Raw genomic sequence first — 13,689 nt, forward strand, 5'->3', positions numbered from 1 at the left:
TGTATAATAGCTGCTGTTGTACATCAGTTATCAAAAAAAGAAAGAAATGCTATGAGACCTAGAAGATTTGAGACCCATGCTCTAAGAGTGTGACTGAATGAAGCAGGTGTTTTGAAGATACTATGTAACTAGTTCCTAGCACAGGGATTCTTAAGTTTAACTTGCTCACATATTACTGGTGGCAGTTGCTATTAGCTTTGTGCCATCCCATTAGTGTGTACAGCATTTTCATGTTCAGACGGTATTTCCATGCTGCTAAATTGTGATCACCATGCTGGTAATATCTTTATCAATATTTCAGTGCCTCAGAAGTTTAGAAGTAGTCTTGGAATTTATTTTTGGAACCATTACCATAGTGGTGAAAAAGGGTAGTGTAGTGTTTCATTGGGATCAAAGGTGTGCTTCGAGGAATGTTAAAATAAGGGAGTTGTCTTGCATGAGCATCCAGTGACTCTGCCATCGGGAAGGTGTCACTTTCCAGAAAAAGTAAGCTTTTCCTGCGGAGTCCTTATTTCGTCCAGTATTCTTGCCTGTCTTTCTGACACGAGGTTTCAGGCTGTGCGTGAAAACAGTATTCACATTCAAAAGAATGAGGGGTTGTCAAAGACCTGTACTGCATGAAAGATCTCAACAAGGCATGCAGCTGGTTCCGGTTCTGTTTTGATTTGCACACATGGTTTCATTTCATTGGATTAAATCACATGGCAAGCAGTTCACCACATTATAGATATTGTCTTTAATACAATAAATTAAAGCAATATTTTGGAGGTTGCCCGGGAAATAATTTGGTTTTGATTTCTACCATCCTTTGGAATTCTGGAGTCTCTGCAGTGGGTAACTACAAAGTCTTAAGTGAAAGCATTATTACTTAGAAGTGTTTTGATTTAGCAAAAATGACACTTTCTTTTGTACATACTTGAGCAGATGTCTAAAATGTGGGGAATAGTTATCATCATTTTGTAAGTATTTTAGTATAAAATTTAAACTTTTGGCATCCCCTGAAACGCTTAAATAACCTTATTAAAAAGACAAAATTTTGACCTCCTCAGATTCTGCTTCATAGTGTAAAGCAAATAGCAAGGGCCACAGTATGCTTATATGTATGGAGTAATTAGGGTGTTTGAAGACATGCTACCTGTAAGATATATTGTCTTTTCTACAATGACACTCCACATGACATGCCAGTGGGAGAGGGCTTGTTTTATTCCTACCTTCAGTTTAGAAAGATAAATTTTCACATCCTTAGTGGCAAAACTTAGTTTTACTTTCAGTACTTGAATGTCTTCTGTAGATTCATATCTGAAGGGAGCTCTTCATGTGTGGGCCTTCCCGCAGTGGGGGAGTTACCTTTCTAATATATTCCCTGTGCAGGCCAGATCTTTTTCTCACTCTTCCTTTTCTTTGGGTTTTCAGTGTGGAGAATGTAGCAAGGGAGGGAGCAAAATATTCATTACATAAAAGCCTCCTAATAAAACACACAAACTAAAGTTTATTTCTCAAGTAGTCATTCATCTCAAGAGAATTTCTAGAGTGACAGGTCCAAGGAAAAGGTAGGTCTGTGCCAGGAGTGGTCTGTGGAATCTCAGGGCTTTCTACAAGGAGTGTGAATACCTTCACAGTGTCATCACAAGATAATTTCTGTCATACATTCTTTCTGATGCTTCTCCCGAATTATTTGACATGAGACAGTCTGGGTTCAACAGTCTTGATTTTTGTGGTTTTATTTTTGTTTCAAAGTATGAAAGCTAATTTAAATGAATATTGCACCTAGATTTTTACAAACTAGTTAAGCCAAAGTCTTGTACCTGTGACTGTCTTTGGTATCAAGCCATGCAAAACCTGTGGTATCACATCATTCCAGCTGGAAAACACAACTCATCTCAAGCTAGTTAGACAGCTCATCATATTTTTCCAGGTTTTGTCAGAATTCTTCCCATGTTAAACCTGGGCCATAGTTTGCATTCACCAAAGGCCACTCAACTAATGGACAGATGTCACTTAAAAGACAAAATTAGGTTGCTAAAATAACCCTAAAAATATTCACGTGTCTAAAGTTTGTCAAAGTTGTAGAGTGAAGTGGTTATTTAAAAGGGCTCCTTTGTATAAATGGTCATGACAGAAGTCTTTGCTCTCATGCTGTTCTTCCTACTTGTATTTCTTCCATTCCCATTTGGTCTGCTGTGCTTGATCTCTCTAACAATACAGTCACACTGCTTCCTCCTATTCCTTCTCATTGCCTCAGCTCCTCGTTTTGCTTCCAGTTTGTGCACACCGTGCTGTCAGTCCTGGTGCCAAGTGCCCTAGCAAGCAGCCCCTTGTTACATACTGCAGCTCATTCATCAGCTTGATGACAGCTCACTTTATGTGTATTTACATACAAAATTGTTTCAGTGTCCAGATGGGTCTGCTGCTTTTTGTTAGCAGAAACATTTGAAAGGATTACAAATATCTGAAAAAAAAGTAAAAACGCAACATTTGGTCATATTTGAAGAACTTGGCCAAAATTCTTGCTTACAGTTGGAGTATTAGAAGGTCAGAAAGCAGACAGACCTGATGACCAATATTTGTGTGGTCACAGAAGCCCGCAGCTGTCATGCTTGGCTGCTGTAGGCTCCTTCCTTCACCTCAAAAGCAGGATGTGTATTTTGGTATTGCGTTGTAGCTGTTGTGTGCTTCCTAGAGATGGCACTTAGTATATATGTCGTTTAGAGGAAATCCAAGACTGCTCTGACGTACTGTGTGACTTGAAGTGGTGCACCCCTTGAATGGATAAGGAAAGCCTCCATTAGATGTCAAACAAAATTATTTACAGTGTGCAAACACCAGCAATATGCTATTCAATCTGAGTTGGGTAACAGCTCCATTTCAGAGAAGCTGTCTGTTCCTCTCTTTAATACAATATGTTCAAGTGCTCTGCTAATTATCCTATGTCCGTTCCCTTATGGATAGATATTGATGAATGCAGCATCATCCCAGGAGCCTGTGAAGGTGGTGAATGCTCCAACAGCGTGGGAAGTTATTTCTGCGTCTGCCCGCGGGGTTATGTTGCATCCGTGGATGGCTCCCGCTGTATTGGTAGGTATTCCACCCTGCAGGCTTTTAGAGCTCTCAAGGCTACGAGGGCACTTTATACACAGTGGCAGCAGAACTTCTGTCCCAGCCATCTAGCACTCCCTGCCTCGTTGCAGGACCTCACTATGTGCGAAGTCACTCGTGTCTCTGATCCAGCTACTTAAACTTCATAACATCGTCCTCCAATGATGATTGGCAGTGCAGCCATCTTTGTGGAGAGAGGGGATCCCTCTGTGTCGACTGTATTGTAGCCTGAGAACTCCTGCCTGAGATCTGGATCTTGTTAGGAATAAAGCAATTAATATCTCCCTGTTGTCTAGGCAAACATGGGAAGTGTTAATTATACTTGTTTCTCTAACCTGCATCTGATGAAACCAAAAGCTAAGCTCTCTTTGGTTTGAAAGGAGCAAACATTTATCCTTACTTGGTATTTCAAGTTCCATCTCACATAGGTTAATTTATCCTTTGGAGACCAATGTAAGGCACATATACAAACTCCGACGGCACTGAGTAGTGTATTCTGAGGTGCTGCTAATTTGGCTGGAGCAGATAATAAACCAAACCAAATATTAGATTGCAGTAGATTGTAGCTTTTACAGGACAATGTATTTCAAACCTGTTTCTCCATTATAAAAAAGATGTATGCCTATTTTCACATGTGGTAATTTCTTTTGTACAGCTGCATATGTCAAATATGTGGTATAAACCATTCTGAGGAATTAACTGAAAAAAATGCATACCATTTGTAAAAAACATTAACAATTGCTAATAATAGTGTCTTTTCTAGATTTCCTGTGGTGGTTCTTATTTCAGACATCTCAAAACACTGTTGTCAGGTTGGGAAGGGGATGGGAATTCTAAAGGGATTTTGGAATTACAGATAAATGATGCAAGCCAGTAGCACCACAAGACATACAAGTGATTTCACGTGGATAATTGTTTGCAGAACGTAGCCAGCTTTTGTTACCCAGGTTCATCTGAGGAGTGCCAAACCTGAAATATGTTGTGGCTATCCTCAGGAGTACTGAGAACCTATCATCTCCAGTAGATCAAAATTTCTGTGGATTTTGGTATGTTTGACATTCTGGTTTCTAAAGTCAGGTCCCCAAACCAATTCCACACAAATCACGTGCCCTAGTTTGCCAATGCAGGCCCTTATTCCACAGAGTGTCCTTCCTTGAAAAGAAGATGTGTCTGAAAGTTCTTGTGCTCTGAGATGTTCATAGTATTGGACTGTAATTTCTGTACTCTGGCAGTATCATGTCTCCTTTACTAGGAAGAAGAGTGAAGAATGTAAACCTTGTATGAATACAAGTTACGTTATTCTTCGCAGTTGAAGATAAATATTTGCTTTTAACTAAAATATCAGGATGTGCATAGTCCCATGTCTTTCCAAATTCATTGAGCTTTTCTCCTCATCAGCATTCAGGAGTGTGATAATAAAAGATCTAGGATGTGTCCTTGAAGCAACTAGAATGTAACGAACACTGACATATTTATATAGAGTAGTTTTCACATGGCACTATTAGCAGTACTGTTGTACATTCAGTCTACTGAGAAGAGCAGGCTGGATAGCATTTCTTCAGTCAGATACATCTGCACCAAGGCAAAATTAATTAAATGAATTTACTGATGTTGCAGCTGTTACATGAAATGTCTCAGGTTTTGCGTTACTAGGCTATTGATAGATTTGTATTTAGTGTCTATTGACATTGCTTTGTATCTTTTGTATCATCTATATTTCTTTCCTGTTAGCTTGAGCAGACTTGAAGATGGCCTGCTGGATTTATGCAAGGCTGGTGTCACTGCAAATATGTGATCCTGCAGTAAACCAAATGTGGAATGCGTGGGTGCTGATCGCCTCAGAGGATTATTGGATGTGTTTTGGGATATGTTGGGGTTTGGTTTCGTTCTTTTTTTTAGTACAACTTCTTAAACATTTTAGTCGTTACATGAGTTGAATAAGAGAAAGCACCTTGGGAGTTTCTGTTACTGTTTTTTGTTTTCTTTTTCAATTAAATTCCAGATCAAAGGGCAAGTACGTGTTTCTCCAACATCGTGAATGGCCGCTGTGCACAAGAGCTTCTCGGTAGGTTCACCAAAAGACAGTGCTGCTGTGAGTCTGGCCGGTGCTGGGCCTTCGGGTCTGTTCCGGAGATGTGTCCTGTCAGAGGATCAGGTGAGTGGGTCGTTGGCTGGTTGACTTCTTTTCTCCTTCTTGCTGTCCGTTCTAGTTGGGATGGAGGTCACTGGAGTATTTTAAACTGCTCTAAAATGTAGGCTAAATGGAAAAAGAAAGTAATGACTTTCAGTATTATTCATTCTTGTGTTTTTAATATGGATGTTACCATCTGTGAACTGTTTTTTTTCTGGTCCATGATTGTTTGGGACTGGTTTCTTTAATGTCCTTTTGTTGACTTTGGAAATAGTTCTTGGGAAATGGGAAAGTTTTTGTGGTCAAGCTCAAAGAGGAAATGACTCTGAGGGTCCATAGTTCATTTTGATTTAAAGGAACAGCTGCTCTCTTGTTCCATTAAATTTTGGATTACTTTGAACTAAAAATGCATCAGTATTTCATTTGTTCTTTTAACTCTGCTCACAGACCAGTAGTCCACATCCCTAGTGAAGCATATTTTCAATTTATCTGTATCAAGGTCTTGAGTGACCGGGGAGTTACAGTGCTGCTGGCAACACATCAACAAAACAGTTTCATGAAATAGTTGTACATTACAGCATTTTGTTTTATTATTTTTAGTGTCCTTCTTTAAGTAACACCTGCCACAGTCATGGGATCTCATCATGCCTGAGATTAGGAGTGGGAGAGGGAACACGTAACATCAAAGAAACGAGGAGCTGGTTTTGCGGGTTTTGTGGCAGACAAAGATCTGTATCTTCCTTACAAGCAGACTCTGAAGAGTTGATTTACATTATGCTTCTCTGTGCGTTCCTGTGTAATAGAAGAACACCGCCGACTTTGTGTGGTTGGCACTGCTGCCGGAGGTGGTTCCAGAGGTGGTGGGACAGGAGGAAACGGGTTCGTTCCCGGTGGAAATGGCAATGGCTATGGCCCAGGAGGAGCAGGATTCATTCCCATCCCTGGAAGCAATGGTTTCTCCCTGGGCGTAGGCGGAGCAGGCCTAGGGGCAGGTGGTCAAAGTCCCACTGGAAATGGCCCAGTAATTACAGGGCTAAGTAAGTCTTGCGTTGTCGTGAGTTCTTTCTCTCTTTTTGTGTTCCTTCTGTTTTGTCCTTTTTTTCTGCTTAGTTTTTAGTGTGGAAAAGATATGGTGTTCCTAACACATAAAAATGCCTGTGTAGTCAAGCACATCTATGAGACCTCAGCTGATATGTGAGGAAGTTCAGGAGCCCTTTTTCTAACAAGAGTTCATCCGTAGAGATTTTTTTTCCTCCCTTCAGTTACAGAGTCCTTGAGCCTGTGCTATCCCTGCTGACCTGTCTTGGTCAGCGCTAATAAAACTCCAAATTTCTAAGTGTTCCCAAAAAACCATCAGGGTTTAAAATAAACTCTTCTGTTTCCTTGTTCTTCCAAATGTACAATTTAGCTGTTGTGCAGGAACACTGGCTTGACTGAAAGCCCCAGATGAGTAATATTCAGGGGGAAGTCTCTTGCATGTAATGTTGCTTGTGACATGTGTAAGCACGTTTCTAGGATCAGAACCATAAAGTTAATAAAATGCATGGGCTGTTGTTAAGACGGGTGCACTGAAATTAGTAAGCATATAGGAACAGACTGCTTCAACTTTCACCCAAATTGTGGTTTATTCATGAGGCCACTGACAAATCTCATCAGGCTATACACGTAAACAGTACATCATAATTAAGACTGTTTGTCTAATGTGTTTTTTGTTTCTGAGAGCTACTTGTTTCTGTTAGTTTACTGTCATGTCAACAGATAGTGCTTGGAAAAAATATTGGACTTGATGGATATATTTGTGCACCTGATAACATACTTTCTGAAGCCAAGTATAATCTTCATATTTACTTCTGTTTGAAGATGTGACTGTTTGTCTCATGTTCTGGTTTTTTTTTTATTAGCAATACTCAATCAGACAATAGACGTCTGTAAGCACCATCCCAACCTCTGTTTAAATGGACGTTGTGTACCAACCATTTCTAGTTACCGATGTGAGTGCAACATGGGGTATAAACAGGATACAAATGGGGATTGTATTGGTAAGTGCACATTTCTAAAATGCATTATTCACTTTTAAAATGCTAATATTTTTCTGCTTTAAACTTTCTTCGAAAAAAAATTGCATATTCTTTTTCCTCAACATACATACTAATTTTAATGATACTACTCTTGTGAAAGAGTGTAGAGACCATGGTATTACTTACACTGGACTAATTTAAAATCATCATGGCAGTTATCTGTTTTCTTAAAAAACTAACAATAAAATCTTTAATTGCAAATATTGCTATTGAATATTCCTGTACCTGATGGATATTGTACATTTTTGTCTTCACATTCAGTAAAGTAGGTTATGTTCCGTGTTCTCATTTGCTGTGCTGACATAGCCCCATTTTTTGCTACAGGAGTTAGTGTCAAGTTACGTTCAAGATAATAAAGGGTAGAATTTATGTTTTACCTACTCGCAAGGATGAATGACATTTTGAAAGATATGAAATAATTCACAAAATGCATTAATTAACTTTTGGTTATATTTGCATTTCATATGAAAATATTGAATGCTAGCTTTTTCTAACAAGGGCTGAATTTGGGTTTCTCCACTTTTGTTCCATTAGTGTGGACTTCACTCGTGCGGTGTCAAAGACTCATCAGGTTATTTCAGGGAAAATACAAAAATTGGGGGTTCTTGTGTGGTGGTTTTGTGGAGAAGAATCCTATATGCAGGATACAGCTTAGTAAATGTGTAGGATCTAAATAGAAACGTCTGATTGTATTTCTGATTGACATTTACTTACTGATTCTTTATGAAGAGTTTCGAGATACGTGAGTGAAAAATATTATACAAGAGCTTGTTAGCGATAGGTTTTTCTCACTGAAACTGTGCTTTGAGAATCAATTTCTAGCATACTTGTGGACTAGAGGAAAATACAGAAACAAAGGATGCAGAGAATTGCAGCTACATGAATCCTTAAAGGATCTTCTGATGCAAGACTACACAGTTTATGGTATGCAAGTGAGAATAGTACAGGCAGATTTTTACATACATGCAGCAGAGTGGGTATAAACCAGAAGCTGAGCTGGGAACACTGCATCTCTTGAGCTGTAAATTCTTCCACCTCCTGCTGAATTGTATGTTGAGTATAGGGACCTGCTTGGCTTGGCACCCTGCCTTCTGGGAAAGTGAAGTGTGACAGCTGTTGAATAGTACTTTTCCTCTGATGTCCCTGTCTCTTACTATGTTTAACCTGTCTGTTTTCCTTTCTTGAATCGGCTTGATATACTGCACCTGAAAGTTTACGAGTCCCCTTAGCTAGGCCATTCTCTTGCACCAGAGAAGTCAGTTGTAGTTATATTGATCCTGACAACTATTTGTACACTCTCTCCATAAGACATGTCAGTTGATGACCCCACCACTTCCCCAGGCAGTTGCAGTGCTCCTATAGTTGAACTTCCAGGAAGTTTTCAGAACATCTAATCTAATTTAAATACTATTTTTCGAAAATAATTCAGCTCATTGTTTCTTGTCTTATCCGCTGTAAATAAGGAAAGCAGTTCAGTACCTTTCTCTTTGCACTTTTGTGTAGTTAAACACAGTTGCAGTTGTTCTTCCTTGTTGTCTTCTGTGGTACAGCAAGCCCAACTTTTTAAGTTTTTTTTTTTTTTTTTTTTGGGTGAGAGTTTTCTGTACCTCTGATTTCTGACTGGGAAATCGAAGAGGCTTAGTCTCTTGCTTCATCCTTGGGCATCAGGAGCTCTAAGTGAATTGTAAGTGGGGAGTGGGAGTTTTAATATAAATCTGTCTGGTGTGGTTAGTCTTTCTTTACAGTGTATGGTGAGCCCTGGAACTTTTGTTCCCAGTACTAAATTTTGCATTGCTGAAATCAAGAATATTTTCAACTGTGTTGGACCTTGACTCTTGAGGAACTGTCTTGAAATGTCTGAGCATCTACTGACAGCTGGCATACTGAACTAATGTTTCTTGGTGAGATCCAGTTCACAGCTTGTATTCATATTCTTTGTTACTTGAGGGGCAAGTTGAAAAGATCATCTAAAGCACACTGATGTTTGTTATCTATTTGATAACAGTGTATTGCATTTTTATTATTTTTGCTTTCTAAGTTCAAATGAAGAAATAAAAACTAGTAATGATAAAAATCTGAATATATGGCTGTTACAAAGCTAGCAATTGAAAAAAGTGAACGGCCTTTCTAAATTGTACTTTTTTTGAGGCAACTATCCTGGGTTCAAATCATTAAAAAGCAGTGATAAGTGACATCATGGTAGAGCATGGTTAGAATAAATGCTTGCTCATGCTTGTAAAGAATTATTCTAAAAGAAGAAATATACTGAAAGAGCACACAGCTATAAAAAATGAGCCTGCATACCGTGGAAGGGCACAGTGTCGCCTGTCCCTAAAATCTTTTCCTGTCAAGGTAAGACAAATTTGACTAAGCTACTTTGTGCTTCGTATTGTCAGACAGCATAAAGGCGGCATGTGATTAAGTAGCAGTTCACAGTAGTGTATGAGATTTGAATGCTGTTAAACTCACAATGCCCTTTTTTTAATTTGTGAAGCATGGAAAATAATAACCACACTGAGGTAAAAATTACTATGATTTGATACTACTACAAGCATTTTATTAGTAATCAAATGCACATATTGATAATGTGGTATATGTAAGTTAAGAGTGTAGGAAAAAATGAATCATGAAAAATAAAGTAAAACCAAAGGAAATCTTGATGCAGATGGTAAGGTTAACTCCTAAAGAAGAGGTATCTCCTGATTAAGTACTAGGAATTAATAGTAGTAGGAAAATTTAGGTAAGTAGATAAACCAAAGGCCTCACCTGAGCTTGGGTGACCTTTTAGAGTCGTGCTTTTAGTGACCAACAGTTTCAATAGTTGTAGGCACAAAATAAATTATGCCTTTGGCTCCCTTTTGGCTTCCCAGCCTGAAGAACCAGGTATTAATGTACTAATTGCATCTGAGAGTGGCTTTTGGGATTAGTCCAGAACAGGTTTTAAACTCTGTTGTTGAGCCTATTGTGAAATGCTTCATTTGCTGTATCTTTGTGCCCCTTAATGATTGGGTTGCAGCAAGTAAAGCTGTGTGGATTTAATTTAAACTTTTTTACTTTTCAATTCTCATTGAAGAATTCATGCAAGAAAAACTGAAGTAGCACAATCATCTGTGGTTTAAAAGGCCCATCTAATTTATGTGGCTGGGTGCTGAAATTGAGTGACAGAAAGATACACTGTGTTGTTAACAGCTGGCTGGCATTCTGTCCCTTTCTCTTTGGGGGGTCACCCTGCAGACCACCAGGCTTGTGGCTATAGCGAAGTTGGATCGATTTTCAGTTTGAGGTGAAAGTGCCTGAAAACTGTGAAACCAGATTGATAGGTCCATGAAAAAAAAATGGTTGACCTGTTTAAGGCTCTAACACACAGTTGTGTGCCATGGAAAAAGGTGTATTCACTTAGGGAATTTTGTCTCAACTTTGTAATGCACACCTCAGCATGAAACAATAATCTGAAAACTGAGGCAATTTTGGGTGCACTGGGATCAAGCAAAAAGTTTCATCTGATTTAAGAAAAGCAAAAGATGCTGTGCCAGCTACAGTAACATCCTAGATTGAAAGTGGGGAAAAAACCTCCAGTAATGGCTTCCAGCAAGTTTAAGTGTCATTTTGCCAGCTTTTTTCTGTGTGAAACAAGTCAGTTGTTACTAATTATTTTGACTCTTCAGCAGTTTGACGTTTGAGTAGCTGCTTGTGTTCAGAAGACTTTTTGTAAAAAGTATACTTTATGAATATTAGATTTTTTCATTGTTATATTCTAGTTGTGCCATAAAGAAGTAGCCAGAGTATCTCAAATGTCGCACTGAATCAGTGATTTGTGAACGGTAGTTGCTGTAAATCACACAGATATTTATCTTGGAAATGTAGGCAGGAACTTAACTGCATGTAATTTCTGTGCGTACTGACACATACTAAATTAAATTAAAGGCTGGCTTGAATCTAACATAGATAATCTTCTCATTACTGAAAGAACAGTTTTGGGGCATTGGGAGCAGTTATATTTCACTGCGTGGGGTAAGGTTAATTGTATATAAATGAACACTGCTTCCATGCTGCTCTGTCTTTCTGACTGCCTACTCCCCAAGCAATAAATTAAGAAGCCAGAAATCATTAGATATTTTTGTATAGCATTAAGGAAGGGTCTTACTTCAAAATTATCCTGGCCAATCAAAAAATAATGGTGTTACATACTGCTCTCTGACCTAATCTTGTACTATGCTGCTCTCATGAGGGAGCGTGCTGATGGGTCGAGTACTGTAAGTGTCGTAAGTGATCTGACACTGTCAGTGTCTTTCCCCAAACTGATGGACAGCTGTAGTATTACTACCTTTCCTTACGTCATTCTGTTTATAAAAACACTGGATAGAACTGTAGAGACTTTGAAAGTGGCAGCAAGCCTGTAGCTGTGCTGTGTTAAATTTTAGTTGTTTGCAAATGCAAATCTCCGTATTTTATATCTTTTACTATATCTTCAGACTCATCGGCATAAGTTTTAGGGAGGATTTGGAAGTTCCATCTGTGTCAAGTGAAATTCTGGCAAGTGTTACAGATGAAACACTGAGAAGCTGAGAGAAGTGTGATACAAGTGGTAAAAGAGAAATACTTGACACTGAAGAGGGATGTGGTGGGAGATGGGATAAATGGGTTAAATGTCTCTGTCTCAGATATGTTTCCTGTTTATACTGCTGGAATATGCATGCTTGCAATGCAAACTCAAAGCCAACAACTCCTTTATATTAACATATATTTTCCATTTCTCTCTTTTATCAAGAGCTTATAAAAATAAGAGCATCTTAAGATGCATATTTTGTATGGAAATCATGTGATGCACATGGCTTTGGAAGGATTTTCTAAGCTTAAGTCAGCTATTTCATAGAGGAACACTGATTTCCTTCTGTATGATTTATAAATTAATTTACAGTGAGATCCACTTCTAGCTTGAACATATTGTCTGTAACAGATGAAGCAAGTTGAAGCCTATAATAAAATCATAAATGTCATTCTCTGTAGGAAAACTAAGCAAAATAGAGGAGTGCCATATCTAGTATTTAGAAGTTCCCCCTGTCCTCCTCGGTACTAAAGGAGAATAAATACACAGTGAAGTCATTTGGATTAAGACATATCACAAAACATCAATGTGAAGATGTGATTTGGAGTTTGACATTTTGTTGGTAGCTGAGGTCTTTGTTCTGAAGGAATTATGTGCGGTCCTCCTTGACCCCCCATATCAGCTGAGCACTGAGGAAAAAATACCTAATCTAACAAGCGTAGAAAGACCATCCCAACAGCCAGGCACTGTAGAGAAGCATAAGAGCAGGAAGCTACTATAACTAAATGGAGGTATACTGCAGTATAGAGATACAGTTAACTGTTTTCTTCATTGTATTAAACACTCTGAATTTCCCTTTTCTCTGTCTTGCTTCATTCTTGTGGTTTTACTGGAGTGGTGCTATCAGCTGCTATGCAAATGTGAATGAGCTAAATATGGGTGAGAGGAGGTATTTTATTCTTCCATTTGCTTTGCGTTTATTCATTTAGCTGTTTACCCAAAATGGTCTGATTGTACCTAGGTACCAAGAATGCTGTAAATGAACTCATTAAATCAGTGATTTGGGTAAACTCAGATCTCTCTGACATGTATATTGATGCTATTTGTTTTAACTGTGTGTGCATTAACACAATAAATCCTGTGAAATGCATGGTCTTGTTCATGGTTAAATCTGAACAAAATTGACCTTCTGCCATTCTTCAGAATCAAGTCATTCATGGCACAGCACTTTCTAGAAGTACGCATTTATTTAACATATAAATTTTCTTACAAGTTTAATCTCTTATTCTATTCCATTATTTCCAAGATGTAATGAACGAAGTTTTAGAACTAGTCCTGATGAAGGGTGAGTGCAAGTGGCCGTCAAAAGTTACACTGGGCTTTTTATGATCTTTCTAGTAGCGTACGCTGCAAAATGTGTGGGAAAATCATCATTACTAAAAATTGATCAGCAGTGGTTTTACTTAGCCCTAGCTTCCTACGGCAGCTTACAGCCAGATACAAACCCCTCCCCCCAAATCAGCATTGGCTTTGTGGTGTTAAAGCCTACCTAAATGAAGAGATGAGTAATTTCAGACTTACAAGGGAAATGGAGGGCATAGGTGGAGGGAAGAAAGTCAAATTGGGAAAGATGATTGATGAAGAAAGGGGGATTTCATCAAGGAATCCATTCAGTTTGTAGCCTGTGGATTTAGCTGTAGCTGCTTGGGTCATGCTCTAGTGGCTGCAGGAGAGACTCAGCTGGGAGTCCTGCCTGCCAGACCAAAGGGGTGCACTCCTCTGCTCCCTGCATCACCAAGGGCAATGGTCCTGGGAGGGTCTAGAGAACCATAGTGGGG

The 13,689-nt window shown here is 38.8% G+C and overlaps 1 protein-coding gene across 3 annotated transcripts in view; it reads left to right on the forward strand.

Annotated features, from left to right (window-relative positions):
• FBN2 (fibrillin 2) overlaps positions 1-13,689 on the forward strand; it is a 181,082-nt gene that overhangs the window by 59,574 nt on the left and 107,819 nt on the right. For all 3 annotated transcript variants that reach the window (XM_075447028.1, XM_075447029.1, XM_075447027.1), the window contains exons 8-11: positions 2,950-3,075; positions 5,099-5,251; positions 6,031-6,264; positions 7,129-7,266. In XM_075447028.1, the coding sequence (XP_075303143.1) occupies positions 2,950-3,075; positions 5,099-5,251; positions 6,031-6,264; positions 7,129-7,266 (651 nt within the window). The remainder of the gene's footprint in view (positions 1-2,949; positions 3,076-5,098; positions 5,252-6,030; positions 6,265-7,128; positions 7,267-13,689) is intronic.

The sequence above is a fragment of the Opisthocomus hoazin genome, chromosome Z (genome assembly GCF_030867145.1).
Source record: "Opisthocomus hoazin isolate bOpiHoa1 chromosome Z, bOpiHoa1.hap1, whole genome shotgun sequence".
NCBI lineage: Eukaryota > Metazoa > Chordata > Aves > Opisthocomiformes > Opisthocomidae > Opisthocomus > Opisthocomus hoazin.